At 39.6% G+C, this 19071-nt stretch overlaps 1 protein-coding gene across 1 annotated transcript; it reads left to right on the forward strand.

The window, feature by feature from the left end:
* The first annotated feature begins 263 nt into the window (after positions 1-263).
* LOC139423886 (BAR/IMD domain-containing adapter protein 2-like 2) lies at positions 264-16601 on the forward strand. The gene is made up of 13 exons (XM_071175528.1): positions 264-451; positions 765-840; positions 1519-1605; positions 9436-9497; positions 9795-9866; positions 11385-11465; positions 11788-11913; positions 12409-12598; positions 12928-13147; positions 13436-13501; positions 13675-13840; positions 14468-14511; positions 16523-16601. Exons 1-13 carry the CDS (start codon positions 398-400, stop codon positions 16599-16601), a joined length of 1323 nt encoding a protein of 440 aa, XP_071031629.1. The 5' UTR covers positions 264-397.
* The last annotated feature ends 2470 nt before the right edge of the window (positions 16602-19071 follow it).

Genomic DNA, 19071 nt, shown 5'->3' on the forward strand with positions numbered 1-19071 from the left:
TTTTTCTACAAAATGTAGAAATGCACCATTTTCATGTAGACACTGGTATTGTGCTGGAGACAATGAAAATGGCCCTTTAAGGCCCTTACTTACACTACTAACCTATCTTTGTAAAGCTTAATTAGATGTATTTTTCCCGCCAGGTCACTAGTCGCTGCGCGTTCTATGTTGTTGAGTCGTTTATAGCTTTGACTTGATTAATAATTTACAATAGTCCTCTCTGAGCTCCAGTGTCAATTCCTCACACGTTCTGTTGTGCTCCTCGCCCAGTTTCCTGTGAATTAGAACATCCACGTTGATACAGATAAGGGACTTTCGGGACTGTCGCCTTATGTTTCATAACGTATAAATAAATAGATTAAACATTTCAGCAAGTGGGAATACTTTGAGCGTCCGAATGTCTGGACAAAACATCGACCAGTTGCATCGCTCTACTTTGGGCATATATGCGGTGAGTGAGATTGGTTTGAACTCTTGGCAATTTTAGCATGGCCCTAGATATAAACTTAAACTGAAGGCCTAACTTGCAATGCACATTTGTTGTTTGTATGTATATACTGTTCAATTTGGTGCACTATACTTGTGAGCAGTACTGTATTCTATGAATAAATACAATATGACTTATGAACAGGGTGTATCTATACAGCTAACTGTCCAAGATAAGCACCACGCCTTTCAATGTCTCACTGTGTGTGTGTGTGTGTGTCTCTCTCCGTGTGTGTGTGTGTGTGTGTGCATGTGCGTGTGTGTGTGTGTGTTAACAGAGCCTGATGGATCAGTTCAACCCAAGTCTACAGAAGCTAGTGTCTTTGGGAAACAGCTACATGCAGGCTTTCCAAGGTGAGCATGAGAAAGAAAGGAAGTGAAACGGATTACCTTTGTGGCATGCATTTGAATACGATGAAGTGTTCCAATAAAATAGAGTAAATGTGACAAAAGAGTCATTCTCAGCAGAGTCATACATACAGTATATGACTCTGATTTCTACTAGAGGTCCTTCTCAGATCTATACGATGCTTCCACATCGTTTCTATTAAATCCCATCAATGAGAGATCCTTGGCCGTGCCCCTCCTGGAAATAAATGCAAATGTATTTTCATTTTGTCAGAGTTCATAAGGTTTCCCTCGTAAAGTACTGCCATATCACCTGGGAATATTTATTACCATGGACCTGTAGGCCATAATATAACCTACACATGTTTCTATTGGTTGAGCTGCTGAATGTAAATATGTCTGTCCATTTATTGTTCTGTCTGCACGAGTCCTTTTCCACTCCAAAGCAATGAGATATGGAACATGTATATGTGATGGACCCAGCTATTTGAATGAATTATAGATGAATCTGTTGATGCATATTAAACAACCTTTCTGCAAATTGTCTGCTTTCAGATGAATGTGTTCGTTGTGCTTTTACTGGCATGAGTCTAACTCTGGGATTGTCAGCTAAGTGAATCATATCAGCTGGATATGCAATTCAATTGCCTGCTTGTTTCTGTGTGTGTGTGTGTGTGTGTTTAGCCCTCGCTGTAACCAGTGAGGCTTACTTCAGCACCCTTGCTAAGATAGGGGAGCAGGCCTTCCACACCATGTCGTCTCGCTTGATTGGTAAGAACCTCTTCATTCCCTGTGTGTGTGTGTGCGCATGCACATGACATATGTGCGTGTGTCTGCCGTATGGTGTGCATCAGGTCAGTTAAAGAGTATGAGAAAGGTAGAGATGCAGGAACAAAGCTAGAGAAACATGTACTGTGTTGGTCCTTTGTGTTGTTTATGGTTGTGGTTATTACCCCAATCACTGCAGTGTCCTTCACCGAACCACACAGAGCAAAGTTTATCTGACAGGCAGCACATTGGTATACTTCCTTTTACCGTCACAATAACTCTGGAGCTTTCTTAGACGTTTGCGTGTGTGCATGTGTGTGTATGGGACAGAAGGTGGACACTGGGTTGAGTGGGGTTGAATAGCAGATGTGGTGTATGCGTGTGAGTTATTTTCTTTTTTTTGTTGCCATACAGTCTGTTCCTGTTTGTATAGAGCAGAGGTACAGAGGGTGTAGGTGCGTAATATCTATGTTATTTTTTTTACCCCATAGTGGAATATGAATTAAAATAAACTTTGCCCACATCAATGTTGATGCATTTTGAGATAAGACAACCTATGCGTGAGTCTAACCATAACACCTGGTCCAGAGTCAGTCTTCCCATTTCACTCATAATGCTAATAAGAGGTATAATGCAACCGGAGCCCTTGTTGTCTGTACAATAGCAGTGGAATCCAGGGACAGACTGTGGGTCCTGTTAAATTCATTTAATCCAGCCTGAACCTAGCCACATACAGACACTGAGGCTAAAATGCGTTGTAGGATTTTAATTTGATCACCCTGTTGCAGAAGAACTTTCCTGTAATGCCAGTTTGCTACATGTACTGTACATGTAAAACATGTACTGTATTTGAGGTTTAAAAAGGCTTCTGAAGTTTGTAATTTCCACTTAGAAATTTCAGACATGATTTTACCTTACGGAAAATGTATCAACCCCAACAAAAAAGTTAACTAACTATACATAATAATTCACATTTCCTGTTGCTCCAGGATTATTTTCCTGCTGTAGCAAACTGGCTCAAATTAAGATCCTACATCTGTGTAAGGTTGGCTATGGAAGCCCACATAAACTGATTCAGTCTAGTTGAGCATTCACTGATTGGACTTCTCCCACATTGTAAAACATTTCCTGTAAAATATACAGTAACGTATAGCCAAATCAGCCCGTGCTCATGGTTCTCACAGGGGAAGTGAGAAAAAATAAGAAACCATCACACTGCTCTTGATAGTATCACTGATCTTTAATAAACGTTACGTATCGGCCTTCTTCAGAGCTTTTGTGAGTGTTTTAAATTAGCACCGTTATGTAGGCATAGCCCCACCCACACCCATTCCACGCATCGAATGGGGTTGGAGTCGAAGGAAAACAAATAAATGTTACCAAATATAACAATATGCATTTCATAAATATTCGAATAAAGTGTGTACATAAAACATATTAAACACGTCTGTAAAACCACAATGGGGGACATCGACCTACCAAGCAAGTTTTCATTAATCATTGGGTACACCGCAAGAAAAACGTCAGAGTAATCTGAAACAGGGGCATCATTTAAATTCACATTTACAACATAATACACATAGGCATTTCATCATTAAGACCTTCAAGAAATAATGTCTGGAGGATGAAAATCCATAAACATTCTCTTTTGCTCAGAGTTATTTACATCACCTCCACTGTCTGATATATTAACTTTCTCTATGCCACAAAATCTAAAAAGGTAGAAATGTCATGTTGTAGGTCATTAAAATGTACTGCGACTGGATAATCCCTGTCGTTTCTACTAGTTGAACTTTTGTGTTCACTGATTCTGTTTGAGAGAACAAGAGGTTTTAGCACAGCCCACATGGGCATTTAATAATATAGATAACATGGGTGGTGGAGCACGTAATAATGTCATTAATTTGGAACCGTTTTCCTATATGTGGGTGGAAGAAATATTCACACTTCATATTGTTGCACTGTGCGTAAACTCTGCATTTACAGCTACCATTCGGAAGAGGGCGTAAAATAGCCTGGCGGATTTTGTGGCTGGCATTTGGCATGGATCAATTTATCGCGTAAATTGCGACCTCTCCTATATACAATAAATAAGTGGTGGATTCTTAAATTCAGCTGGCAAAGCTGGGTCCGATGATAAAACATGCCAGGGTTTCTTGACAGCATCTCACACTTTTCACGAGTTCAAAGTATACCGTATGTGGTGGTGAACGTTACAGAGTGTTCTTTAGCTCGAGTGGGTCTTTTTTGTTGTTGCAGTTCATCTCGTGTTTTCCCCAATGCCAAATGAAGAGTGTCATCCGTGTATTGTGGAGAATAGCCTCTTCTTAGAGACCTATTGTCCATCTCCGCTGCTTTTTACAGATAGCCCTATGTGGAGTGGCATATACGGCGCAGTCTGAAAAACTGTCTTCTTAGAAGTCCTCTTTTTAATTTAACGGCACAGGGTGGAAGCTGTCCCCCTGTAGTATAATGTTTCTGCCCGTTTCTTTTCTATACAGAGTTGTAAATATGGTTCCATTTGATTTCTCAATCCACATAGAGATAATGAACACGTTTAGCGTCACATTTAATAGTGCATTTGAGATTAGGGTCAAAGGTCATTGAGTAATGCCATTAAACCTGACAGCTCTTTTCACGTTCCTCACGATATGCAAAAAATAAAACCCGTCATATCGATACCACGTCCGAATAATGATGATCCAAGCTTCTTTGAAAATATATATAAGAATCTATGAACTCTACAAGCAACACTAGACTCTATTATTATGGTGGGAGATTTTAATACGGTCTTAAATACCTCTATGGACCGGAAAGGAAATCACACTACAAACTATCACCCTCAGGCATTTAAGGAAATCATGAATGTCATGGATATAGTGGAATTAGTGGATATATGGAGACTTAAATACCCTGACCTAGTGAGATATACATGGCGGAGGCTTAATCAAGCTAGTCGCCTTGACTACTTTCTTATACCATTCTCTCTGGCACCAAAAGTTTAAAAAGTGTTGATAGGGGACAGAATGCGGTCGGATCATCACATAATTGGCATATATATTACTCTTACGGAATTTCCACGTGGGAGAGGATATTGGAAATTTAATCAAAGCCTACTAGATGATAAATTGTTTAGAACTAGGACAGAATAATTTATAACTGACTTTTTCAGACATAACATAGGTACAGCAGATCCCCTTACTGTATGGGACACTTTTAAATGTGCCTTTAGCGGCAATGCAATTCAGTACTCATCTATAAAACAAAAGCAATTTAGATCAAAAGAGTCCATATTAACAAAGGAAATTGAAGGACTAACAGTACAGTTAGATAGCAATAAAAACGGTACTATAGAGACACAGAATAAGTTAGAGGAAAAACAAAAAGAAATGGAGGAACTTATTCAAGAAAGATCCAGGGTAATATATTATAAAAATAAAGCGAACTGGATGGAATATGGGGAAAAATGCACCAAATTCTTTTTCAATCTACAATATAGAAATGCTACCAAAAAAAAATGTATTCACCAAATGATATTTTGAAAGAGGAAGTAAAGTACTTTAAGAATATGTTTTCATTTCAGTCTCCTCCACCTCCACTAACTGAAACTAATTGTATGGATTTTTTTCCTAATAATAATGTAAAATTAATATCTGTACAGAAAGACTCATGTGAAGGCCAAATTACAGAGGAGGAACTGCTTGAGGCAATTGGGGCCTTTAAGGATGAGAAAACTCAAGGGCTGGATGGCATACCAGTGGAAGTATACAAAACTTTTTTTGGTATACTCAAAGGACCATTGTTGGCTTGTTTTAACCACTCCTATATAAATGGTAGATTATCAGACACGCAACAAGAAGGTCTGATATCATTATTACTGAAACAGGACCCAAGTGGTATATATAAAGATCCAGTCCATTTAAAAAATTGGAGACCTCTTACACTTCAGTGTTGTGATGCAAAAATCCTAGCATAATGCTTGGCACATAGAATTAAAAAAAGTATTGTCAGATATTATTCATCCTAATCAGACAGGTTTTTTACATGGACGATACATTGGAGATAATATAAGACAAGTACTGGAAACAATAGAACACTATGAAATATCGGGGACACCAGGCCTGGTTTTCATAGCTGATTTTGAAAAGGCTTTTGATAAAGTACGACTGGAGTTTATATATAAATGCCTAGAATATTTCAATTTTGGGGAATCTCTTATGAAATGGGTTAAGGTTATGTATAGTAACCCTAGGTGTAAAATAGTAAATAATGGCTACATCTCAGAAAGTTTAAAAAAGAGAGTAAAACAAGGTTGTCCACTATCGGCATATCTATTTATCATTGCCATCGAAATGTTAGCTGCAAAGATCAGATCAAACGATAATATTAAGGGATTAGAAATCCGTGGCCTAAAAACTAAGGTGTCATTGTACGCTGTTGATTCATGTTTTCTTTTAAAACCACAATTGGAGTCTCTCCACGGCCTCTTAGAGGATCTAAATACTTTTGCTATCCTCTCTGGATTAAAACCAAATTATGATAAATGTACCATATTACGTATTGGATCACTAAAAAATTCACATTTTACATTACCATGTAGTTTACCAATTAAATGGTCTGAAGGAGATGTGGACATACTCGGTATACAAATCCCAAAGGAAAGAAATGATCTCACTCCAATACATTTTTATAGAAAGTTAGCAAAAATAGATAAGATCTTGCTTGATACCATGGAAAGGAAAATACCTGTCTATTTGTGGAAAAATCACCCTGATTAACTCCTTAGTTATATCACAGTTTACCTATTTGCTTATGGTTTTGCCTACACCTAGTGACCTGCTTTTTAAATTATATGAACAAAAAATATTCAATTTTATTTGGAACGGCAAACCAGATAAAATTAAAAGGGCATATTTATATAACGAATATGAATTCGGTGGGCAGAAATGATTAAATATTAAAGCATTAGACCTCTCACTAAAGGCATCCGTCATACAAAAGTTATACTTAAATCCAAACTGGTTCTCTAGTCAATTAGTACGAATGTCTCATCCTATATTCAGGAAGGGCCTTTTCCCCTTTATTCAGATTACACCTGCTCACTTTCTTTTGTTTGAAAAGGAAATAATCTCCAAAATATCTTTATTTTTTAAACAAGCCTTAGAAGGTTGGTTGCAATTTCAGTTTAATCCACCTGAAAGGACGGAACAAATAGTACGACAAATATTGTGGTTAAATTCAAATATAAAAAAACTGTATTTATCGAATAAATGATTTAAAAGGTATATATTTAGTGAATGATATCATAAATAGAACTGGTGGAGTTATGTCACACATGCAGCTAACACAGACATATGGAAATGTCTGCTCTACCCAAAATTACAACCAATTAATTGCAGCATTACCACAAAAATGGAAGAGGCAAGTAGAAGGGGAAAAAAGTAAGGAACTTGTATGTCGGCCCTTTATTAAAGAACATAAATGGTTAAAGAAAAGTGTGATAAATAAAAACATATACCAATTTAATTTAAGGACCAAAAAACTGACAGCTGTGCCATATAAATTGCAAAATAGTTGGGAAGAGATTTTCGATGTACCCATTCCATGGCACATGGTTTATAAATTGATACTGGCTGTGCTGCTGCTCCAGTTTCAACTGTTCTGCCTTATTATTATTCGACCATGCTGGTCATTTATGAACATTTGAACATCTTGACCATGTTTTGTTATAATCTCCACCCGGCACAGCCAGAAGAGGACTGGCCACCCCACATAGCCTGGTTCCTCTCTAGGTTTCTTCCTAGGTTTTGGCCTTTCTAGGGAGTTTTTCCTAGCCACCGTGCTTCTACACCTGCATTGCTTGCTGTTTGGGGTTTTAGGCTGGGTTTCTGTACAGCACTTTGAGATATCAGCTGATGTACGAAGGGCTATATAAATAAATTTTATTTGATTTGATTTGATACGCAAAACAACACCGGATTAAAAACTTCACATTTTTCAATATAAATTACTATACAAAATTCTTGCAACTAATAGAATGTTATATATATGGGGGGGATACAATCTTCCCAGCTCTGCAGATTCTGCTGTGAGGAGGCAGAGTCATTAGATTTTGGTATTGTCCATATGTAGCTCATTTTTGGTCACAGGTCCAGGAATGGCTGAAGAATTGCAACATTTGCCTAGAACTAACACTACAGATAGCAATACTGGGTGGTTTGAAAAGCCATAGTCAATCAATCAATAATATAATGATTATTTTAGCAAAAATGTTTATTTTTTATTTACAATCTGTAGAAGCTATGAGAATAGGAAGGTTCAATTATTTTATGAAGCATCACAGCACAGTTGAAAAATATATGGCAAGTAGAAATCCGAAATGGATGATGTTGAGAGACAGATGGGAGGGGTTGAGTGGAGCTGAAGGGTGGGACTAATAACAAGATAAACAATGTAGGGCATACGGGATCTGTAGAATGTATATAGGTTCGGAGCTTTTGTGAAATAGCATAGTTACAAATAGAAATCAAACTGGATGGACATCAGAAATAGAGGAAGGACTAAGAACAAACAAGAGAGAACTATTGTAAAGTAGACTGTGTCTGTAGAGTGTGTATAAGATGTATGGATTGAAGGTAGAAGCAGAAGTGTTTATTAGTTTACTCCAATTGGGGGATCGGCGGAAGGGTTTGCAGGGAATAATAATAAAGGTATATTCTTTAAAAAAGTATGTATGTCTATATAGGTATGTGTATGTATATATGTGTATATATATGCATGCGTGTATGGATATATAAATTTACCCCAAAAATATGGGGGATTGGAAATGATGCAGACAATTACATTGGAAGCAACATTCTTTCTGCAATATTAAGCTGGTCCACCCTCTAGAATTTTTTTTAAAAAAATTACAAAAATGGCTGATTATTATCAATGACTTTAACTGTAACTTTAGTAGTAACACATTTTACAGTGTGGGAAATCCTCACTGGTACCCTAGTTTGTAGAAAGACCCATATATACAGTGCATTCAGAAAGTATTCAGAACCAGGAACATCACTAGACATTCAGAACAACAGGGCTTAGCCCTGAAGACCTGGTGCTGACTCCGGGGGGATTTTTTTTAATTTTATTTTTTATTTCACCTTTATTTAACCAGGTAGGCAAGTTGAGAACAAGTTCTCATTTGCAACTGCAACCTGGCCAAGATAAAGCATAGCAGTGTGAACAGACAACACAGAGTTACACATGGCGTAAACAATTAACAAGTCAATAATACAGTAGAAAAGGAGAGTCTATATACAAGTGCAAAAGGCATGAGGAGGAAGGCGAATAATTACAATTTTGCAGATTAACACTGGAGTGATAAATGATCAGATGGTCATGTACAGGTAGAGATATTGGTGTGCAAAAGAGCAGAAAATAAAATAAACAAAAACAGTATGGGGATGAGGTAGTTAAAAATGGGTGGGCTATTTACCGATAGACTATGTACAGCTGCAGCGATCGGTTAGCTGCTCAGATAGCAGATGTTTGAAGTTGGTGAGGGAGATAAAAGTCTCCAACTTCAGCGATTTTTACAATTCGTTCCAGTCACAGGCAGCAGAGAACTTGGCGGCCAAATTAGGTGTTGGCTTTAGGGATGATCAGTGAGATACACCTGCTGGAGCGCGTGTTACGGGTGGGTGTTGCCATCGTGACCAGTGAACTGAGATAAGGCGGAGTATGTGTGTGTTTTGACTGTGTGTCTCTCTTTTTGGGATGTGTGTGTGCGCGCACATGTGTGTGTCTTAATGCCTATCTATGATAATAATTTCGCATTATGTCTCACAGGAGATGTCCTGATTCAGATTTCAGAGAACCAGAGGCGACTCACCGCTGAACTGGAAGCAATAGTAGGTTACTTTACTCTCCTCATCAAACAGTAGAACAGTAGCACTGCACGAGTCAATTTCCTATATTAGAATACAACATGAAGAATTAAGAGTGCATTGCAATTGGACCTTGGTTGTAGTTATTCACCTGTCATAAAAACTCACAACTAAGCAACCCACTTATTAAGATATTGTACTGTATATTTTACTAGATGGTGTCACAACACGGTTTGCTGTCAGTTTGAGATGTGATTGTTTGGCTTACCAGTGGTGTTTCATCTACTGCAATCATAATAACCGTTCTCTGTGTTTCTCTAGTTCCGCTGGTTCCACTCTGAGGTGCTGCAGGAGATGGACAACAATGTCAAACTGGATAAGGACTACATAGCAGTGAGTAGCCACTATCCTGTACATACCCCTTTTCCACATACGGTACCCCCTTGTGTTGACAGTACAGAAGTAATGTAGTAAAGAGCATGGACTGGCGCACAGACAGAATCAGAAGGGAGTAGAGAAGTAGTGGGCAGTGCTCAAGAATGGTGGACCATACGGGGATACTGTTGAGCGTGAAAAACCAAGCAGCGTTGCTGTTCTTGACACCCTCAAACTGGTACATCTAGCAAGGGCACTTACATCTTTTGTCTTGCCCATTCACCCTCTGAATGGCACACATACGCAATCTCTCAACTGTCTTAACCTCTCTAGGGTACGTGGGACGGTAGCGTCCCACCTGACCAACATCCGGTGAAATTGCAGAGCGCGAAATTCAAAAATACTCAATTAGAATATTTAACATTCTTGAAAATATATGTTATACATCAAAAAAAGCTTAACTTCTTGTTAATCCAGTCGCTGTGTCAGATTTCAAAAAGGCTTTATGGCGAAAGCAAACCATGTGATTATCTGAGGACAGCACCCCGCATACAAAACCATGAAAAATATATTTCAACCAGGCAGGTCCGCCACAAAAGTCAGAAATAGCGATATAATTAATGCCTTACCTTTGAAGATCTTCTTCTGTTGGCACTCCAAAATATCCCAGAAACATCACAAATAGTCCTTTTGTTCGATAATGTTCTTCTTTATCTCCCAAAAATGTCAATTTATTTGGCGCGTTTGATTCATAAATACACCGGTTTCAACTCGCCCAACATGCCTACAAAGTATCTAATAAGTTACCTGTAAACTTGGTCCAAACACTTCAAACAACGTTCCTAATCCAACCTCAGGTACCCCAAAACGTAAATAATCGATACAATTTAAGATGGAATAAACTGTTTCTAATACCCGATAAAAACAACATGTAGCGCGCTCCAGTTCATGCGCATCAAAACACCTGGAGTGACACTTACAATGAATAGCACTACTTCTTAATTTCTCAAAATAAAAACATAGAACAATTTCTAAAGACTGTTGACATCTAGTGGAAGCCATGGGAGCTGCAACCAGGTTCCTTATAAAAAGGGCTTCCCATAGAAAACTATTGGAAAATCCTATGACCTCAATTTATTTTTCCCTGGATGGCTTGTCGGGTTTCACCTGCCAAATCAGTTCTGTTATACTCACAGACATTATTTTAACAGTTTTAGAAACTTTAGAGTGTTATATGCATATCCTAGCTTCTGGGCCTGAGTAACAAGCAGTTTACTTTGGGCACGCTTTTTATCCGGATGTCAAAAATACTGCCCCCTACCCCAGAGAGGATTTAAGGCTTAAAAATCCTTCTTTAACCTGTCTCCTCCCCTTCATCTACACTGATTGAAGTGGATTTAACAGGTGAGATCCACAAGAGATCATAGATTTCACCTGGATTCACCTGGTCACCTTTGTCATGGAAAGAGCAGGTGTCCCTAATGTTTTGTACACTCAGTGTAACCGTATCTGGCATTGGTGTAATGTGTCCTCCAGGGCAGCAGGAGGCGATATGAGATGGAGGTACGGACCCAGGCCACATCTTTAGAGAGGCAGCTGAGGGGAGGGGCTTTCCAGGTCAGTCCTCTCTCTCTCTCTCTGTGTGTGTGTGTCAGAGGAGGTTGGTGGCACCTTAATTGGGGAGTATGGCTCATGGTGATGGCTAGAGCGGAACAGGTGGAATGGTGTCGTGTTTGATGCCATTCCATTTTCGCCGTTATTATAACACTGGTGTGTGTGTGTGTCAGATAAAGAGTATGAGTAAAATAAAATAAAAAATAAAGATTAAGAGTGCACCATTGAGAACTCCATTGTCTTGCATTCCTGTAAAGTATTTCCACAGTGTGTGTGTCTGAGAAAGTTTTATATTTACATATTGCATGTGTGTGTGCGCCCACAGGATGAGTACATTCACTTCCTGAGGGATAGTCAGCGTGAGGCTCTGATGGAGGAGGAAAGGAGATACCGTTTCCTGGCTGAGAAACACTGTGGTCTCACTCAGTCCATCGTCTATCTCATGAACAAGGTAGTGTAGCTTACTACATTCTCATTTAATCATACACACACAATAATCTATGCCATTTAGCAGACGCTTTTATCCAAACCGACTTACAGTCAGGCATGCGTACATTTTACGGATGGTCCCGTGAAGCAAACCCGCTATCCTGGCATTTCAAGTGCCCTGCTCTACCAACTGAGCTACAGAGGACCGCCCTCTCCAATAGTGTCATAAACCACATTCATCACAGAAAGAACCTTGGCTGGTTTCCAATATGACAACCTGCTGCTGGCCTTTTTCTTGTTTTCTCCAAATTTGTGGATTTAAAGGGAATGAATAAGTAGGCTCCACCATTTCTAGTTTGATGCTTTCTGGGTTGTTTTTTTTTTTGAGAGAGAGAGAGAGAGAGAGTCACCCAAGTAAGAGAGAAGAGAGTGAGTTTCCTGACTAGATTAAAGTCAATGAATAAACAAGGTCAATGAAAGTAATGTAATGTGTGTGTGTGTGTTTTCGATGGGCCAGACAGGGGCAGGGGGAGGCCTACAGCAGATAGCTGATGGATGGAGAGACCAGGTCAATGCCACCAGAGGACCTGGATCCCAGAACCCCTCTCGCCTGGACCAGGACAACACGTCCAGAATGAGGGAGGAGGATAGGTGGAGCCAATGGTCAGGCAAAGAGGAGCAGCCTCTGGGAAGAGTGCCCTCCAGAGGTGGGGGCATGATATACTGTATATCTACACTACAGTATACCAAACCTATAGAGTTAGATAAAGTACTCATCTTCGTGCCCAGTTGACTACTTTGGTGGAAGCCATCAATGGCAATGTCCATGATAAAACAAGTGACAGTATGTCCATCAGGAGTCCTCTGTCTGGCTCAAAAACCATACCATAAATAAATACTATGTATATACCATACCCAAAGTGTTCAGGTGTCTTTCCTCTCCTATGACCTGCCCTCCTGGCCCTCTGATGTTCACACATCCTCTCCTCTCTCCTCCCTCCTCTCTCACCCTTCACCCCCAACACCCCCCCTCCAGGCCCATCACCCCAAAACACCCTTTCCCGCTCCAGCTCAATTGGTGAGTCCCTAGGTCTGGGTGGAGGTGGAGGAGGGAGACCTATGAGAGCTCTGAGCTCCCACCCCGCTAACTCCAACAGCCCCACCCTGCTGCCCTTCTCCAGAGGGGAGGTGGTGAGCGTGCTGGTGCAGGATCCCCGTAACGGCTGGCTCTACGGCCGGGCAGAGAACAGCTCACGGTGAGGGAGAGGGAGGGAGGGAGAGAGAGAGAGAGAGAGATGCCCCTGCCTTCGTGGCAGAGCTGAACTCACAGAACAACATTGTATAAGGAAAACTTCAATCCGTTTGAGAGATACTCCACTAGATACTGTAGTATTTGGGATATGTATCAGAAAATGTTAAATACCATTTTAATATATATATTTTTAGCTTACTTGCTTATGACTTGCTGAATGCTAACCTGCCATAGCTCTCTGTCCTTCATAGAAACTCATAGAAATGTATTTCTTCTCTGTTTCCCCCCACAGTCAGGGCTGGTTCCCAGCTGCCTATGTGGGGCCACTGGAGGAGGCCCCTAAATCAACTGGCTCCAGGTGATCCACTAGCTCCACTCTTAAAGGGACAGTTCACCCAAATTTCCCCTCAAGGGAAATTATATGTGAATTATGAAACATTGCTAGTGAGTTGTGTTGATCGTGTTTTATATTCTAAAAATAGTTGCTAATGCTAATGCTGTTTTGACTTTTGGTGACCTTTGACCCTTCAGTAGCGCCACCCTTAGGAGCGGCCACAGTATGGACAACCTGCTGGACCAATCAGGAAGCAGCAGCCACGGCAGACCCCCGCCCCCGCCTCCACCCAATAGACAGACAGAGATGCATCCAATCACACCCATCATGGAGAGAAGGGCAGAGTCTCACTCTGACAACAAGGTAGTGCTGCCTGGGTGAATGATCACTGAGGTTTGATGTTGGCCATGAAGGTCTTGTTAAAGTCTAGTGTTGAGAGTGTTTACACTATGGTGAGCCTGCTGTACTACACTAACGTAGTGGTTCTGGTAAATCAATGTTGGTTTGTTATTTTTAACATGATAGTCTGAGGAAAGTGTCTCTTCAGGTTTTTGTGAGGCATAACAAGTAATGAAAAGCTAGTTATAGTTAAAGCTAGTTAGAATTTAGTTAAAGCGGTAAAGGTTTAATGAAAGCTTCAAATACAGAAATTAGTATTTAAAATCTGCTGCATGTTTGTCCTCCGGCCAGCAGGGGCACTGTGGCAATGTGTTGTTCTCTATGATGCCACAGCCCTCTTTCTGGTGAATGCAGGGGTTTAATGAAGGCTTAAAATAGAGAAGCTCCAGCTGCTGACAGTGTAGGGGGGTGAGGTGTGTGTGTGTGTGTGTGTGTGTGTGTGTGTGTGTGTTTTCTTGGATCTTTGCATGGTGTGGATTACACACCCATAGATGCTCTGCCCCCCTCTCTGTGTTTCAGGTCAATATGTAAAAATGTTTGCATGGGTTGGAATAAATACCTTTAAAGTTGTGTTCTTTGCCCTCCATGCAGAGAGGAGAGCGCCATGGTGGACCTGGGCCAAACCTCTTCCCAAAGTAAGGAACAACCATTGCAGTTCTCATCAGTCCTATATGTGTTTATTCATTACTAAGAAGTGATATCTAGAGAGATTGTTCGAGATTGACGTTGAAATTGGATGTTTATCCATGTTCCGAGAATATTGGGAAATGCCATCAAAACCAGCAACAGTGAACGCTATTACCATCGAGTAGGCTTGGGTTTTGCTAGGGCGTTATGGACAGGTAATCATGGGTGTAATCCCATGATTCTGGATCAGAAGACTGTGTGTTGGATCCCAGTTATGGACAGAAACAAATAGTTTAGAGTTCCTCTGTCCAGTGTCTGTGTTCTTTTGCCCATATTAATCTTTTATTTTTATTGGCCAGTCTGAGATATGGCTTTTTCTTTGCAACTCTGCATAGAAGGCAGTATCCCGGAGTCGCCTCTTCACAATTGACATTGAGACTGTTGTTTTGCGTGTACTATTTAATGAAGCTGCCAGTTGAGGACTTGTGAGGTGTCTGTTTCTCAAACTAGTCACTCTAATGTACTTATCCTCTTGCTCAGTTGTGTACCGGGGCCTTCCACTCCTCTTTCTATCCTGGTTAGAGCCAGTTTGCGCTGTTCTGTGAAGGGAGTAGTACACAGCGTTGTACGAGATCTTCAGTTTCTTGGCAATTTCTCTCATGGAATAGCCTTAATTTCTCAGAACAAGAATAGACTGACGAGTTTCAGTTATTTGTTTCAAGCCATTTTGAGCCTGTAATCACACCCACAAATGCTTATGCTCCAGATAATCAACTAGTCTAAAGAATGCCAGTTTTATTGCTTCTTTAATCAGAACAACAGTTTTCAGCTGTGCAAACATAATTGCAAAAGGGTTTTCTAATGATCAATTAGCCTTTTAAAATGATAAACTTGGATTAGCTAACACAACGTGCCATTGGAACACAGGAGTGATGGTTGCTGATAATGGGACTATGTAGATATTCCATAAAAAAATCAGCCGTTTCCAGCTACAATAGTAATTTACAATATGAACAATGTCTACACTGTTTCTGATCAATTTGATGTTATTTTAATGGACCAAAAATGTGCTTTTATTTAAAAAACAAGGACATTTCTAAGCAATCCCAAACTTTTGAATGGTAGTATATACATACTGTATATATAACCTATCCAAAACCTTAAACCTTACCTTAAAGTGGAAATCAGCAGTAAAAACAATAACAAAGCAGACTACCCACCCCTGGTTCGATAAAAAGCAAAGTGATGGGGCTGGATAAATGAATTCACTCTCAAATTCATAGACAGAGCTATGAATACAGACTGGCCATCCATTCTATCAAAATTCTAGTTTTAACATTTGTTAACATTTTCTTTGTTTACAAATGTTGAGGCAAAATAAGCTTACATTTTAAGTTCTATTGGGGTACGACAGTTAAACTAAGCTCATGAGGCATTTCTAAATTATATTCTTCAAGAATCAATGGGTACATATCATGAATTTCTAAGTCCAAAAATTTATTGATTGCCCCTTTAACCATTGGAATGAGTGCCTGAACTTCGTGTTTTAACCATATCACAAACCTTAACCCTTACCTTAACTATTGATATGAGTGCCTAAACTTAACCCTTAACTTCAAAATTTGATGTTTGGAGAAACGGAACGATACAGAGGAGCAGGAGTCAACCCAGGCTGTCAAAAGTATTTGGAGCGACTTCGAAATTAGACGGGGGCTCCTGAGTGGTGCAGCTGTCTAAGGCACTGCATCTCAGTGCTTGAGGTGTCACTACAGACACCCTGGTTCAATTCCAGGTCACATCACAACCGGCTGTGATTGGGAGTTCCATAGGCCGGCGCTCAATTGGCCCAGCGTTGTCTGGGTTTGGCTGGTGTAGGCTGTCATTGTAGATAATAATTTTTTTCTTAACTGACTTGCCTAGTTAAATAAAGGTCTTATTAAATGTTTTAAAATAATATTGTTACAATATCATGTGTGAACTGAAATATCTCTGATCTCTCAATCTGTCTTTATTGTATAGGGGCACTAACCCTTTCGCCACTGTCAAGCTGAAGCCCACATCCACAGATGACCGATCTGCTCCACGGCTCCGTCGGTGAAGAGGCCACGCCCTGGAGAGGTACTGGGCGCATTCCAGGTTGACTACATTTCAGTCGTTGGATTGCATCAAAAAATGGTTTCATGCCACTTTATTGACCTTGCAGCCGACCGCTATATCATATGATTCACTGATCTGTTAAATAAATATTTATCCAGGCGGGTCTGAAATGTAGTCAGCCTGAAACGCGTCCACTACCATGCAGCAGGGGTTTTAGGGTTGATGCCCTAAAACTGCCCCAAACCTTCCCAAATGGTTGAAAACTGTCTTAAAACTGCCCCAAATTTTCCCTATGCAGCCCCTAATACCAATCTTGTACAGTAGGTTATTTATATCCATATTATGGAGTTTATCGGATGACTACAGTGATAAAGGAAGTTCAGGGGGCAATGTAAGATGCCAGAATCCCTAATATTGTAACGGTTTTCTTGGTGAGAAGGAGAGTCGGACCAAAATGCAGCGTGTAGATTGCGATCCATGTTTTAATAAACAAACGTAAAACACGAATCAATACAAACACTACAAAATAAAGACCGTAACGAAAACCTAAACAGCCCTATCTGGTGAAAACACATAGACAGGAACAATCACCCACAAACACACAGTGAAACCCAGGCTACCTAAATATGGTTCCCAATCAGAGACAATGACGAACACCTGCCTCTGATTGAGAACCATATCAGGCCGAACATAGAACTGGACAAACTAGACATGTAACATAGAATGCCCACTCAGATCACACCCTGACCAACCAAAACATAGAAACATACAAAGCAAACTATGGTCAGGGTGTGACAAATATATGCTTGGTGCACTGATTGACCTGAAAGGTGCATTAATAATTTTTATTTCATTAGTGAGACAAATCTTTGAGAGCTCTCATTTATGCACTTTTCTTCAGAATCAGGGATATACATGTCAGGTACAGGAAATATCATGGTAGAAGAAGTTGTTTTTATCAAAGCTTTTTGCATTGTTGTCTTCAAGTAGCTCTTTTATTTAGCTTTGCTTGTACAGTAACAATATGGCAGTTTAAACCAATACGTAACTTTGATACTAAACTACAGTGAACCACAGTGAGCTAATCTTTCTCTTCGGAATGCCATGTAGATAGATTGTTATGACAAGTGAGTTTGAGCTACTAACTTAACAGTGCTATTTTGTCCAGTGCCTTTAGTAAATGTACTATAAGATTTGTATGTGTTTGTTTGTTCATGCAGGCAGTAGGGTGGCCTACTACTCTAGTGAAGAACCCGGGGTTGTCAATTCTAATCCACTAATGGGATACTTAACCTAAATTACCCTTAGTGTGTACCCAGTATGTAAATGGATGACGTGAGAGTGTTGAGCTAATGTTATAGCTGTAACTAAACAAATTATTTTTACTTTACTGCTAGAATAAAAATGGCAGCTGCTTTTCACATGGTTTCAAATTCCTTTAATCAGACAGAAATACATCCCCTGATTCTTACGTTTTTTTAGTTGCTGGCGAGGGGGGGGGGGTTATTGAACAACCAATTGACCAACATTAGTTAATTTATCTGAATTCCATATAGTTATTTTGTGAGCCCAACGTGCCGTTTCTGTAAAGAGAAATCAAATAATTCACAAGAGAAAGTAAGTCAAGAACTATGTGGTTACGCTTGGCTGTGGCATTAAGCCAATAATTAAACCTAATTCAGCACAGAAATTTGGTAATTAACTACAATGTTAGATACCGCCAACCAAACAGACCGCATGAGAGGAATGTACACAACACAACGACGAGAGAGGTAGAGACAATACGTGAAAGTGTTCCTTATCTCCTTTGAAGAACTAGTCAAATTATTTCAGCAGACTGCCCTGCAGCATTATTACACAGGCTAGCCTAGCTAAACAGGATGACAAAAGACAGTACAGTATGGGGAGCACAGAGATAATGTAACGTTAGATGGTCAGGCTGACTGGCTGCTACTACTTGAGCAGAGATGAGATGATGACTTTAAGAACTGAATAATGATAAAGTCATCAGATAAAACAAAGTAATACCCAATGTGGACCTGACAGAGACAATGTAATATTTGTAATGTTTTGGCAATTGAATGTTCACTATTTTCGTTTTGTAATTTCCATTAAAAAGTTTTAAAATCATTTAAATTGTTTTATTTTGTAATGTGTACCCCTTTCCTGCATTCAAATGACCAAATTGCTCTCTAGTGGCCTCATTGGTGGAATTTTATGAATAGTTTACATAATTTATAAACATACGTTTTAAAAAGCCACCAGAAATTTATCAAACTATTTTGATATATTTCCGTCTTCTATGATGTAATATTGGGATGCAAACTCAAAACGTAATACATTTCATAAACATGTGAATGAGAGGTATACTTTTGTTTCAAAATAGATTTGTTTAAGGCTACCAACACTCTGTGTGACTCTGATTTAGGCCACTGCAGTAAAAGGCAAAATGTATTATCGAAACCAAAATC

This window comes from Oncorhynchus clarkii, chromosome 13, assembly GCF_045791955.1.
Source record: "Oncorhynchus clarkii lewisi isolate Uvic-CL-2024 chromosome 13, UVic_Ocla_1.0, whole genome shotgun sequence".
NCBI classification, from domain to species: domain Eukaryota; kingdom Metazoa; phylum Chordata; class Actinopteri; order Salmoniformes; family Salmonidae; genus Oncorhynchus; species Oncorhynchus clarkii.

Excerpts from the sequence above, each read along its gene's own strand:
- LOC139423886 (XM_071175528.1), top strand. The coding sequence starts at position 398 with ATGTCTGGACAAAACATCGACCAGTTGCATCGCTCTACTTTGGGCATA. Across the intron at positions 841-1,518 it reads CTACATGCAGGCTTTCCAAG|CCCTCGCTGTAACCAGTGAG; the intron begins GTGAGCATGAGA and ends GTGTGTGTTTAG. Across the intron at positions 9,867-11,384 it reads TGGATAAGGACTACATAGCA|GGCAGCAGGAGGCGATATGA; the intron begins GTGAGTAGCCAC and ends TGTGTCCTCCAG.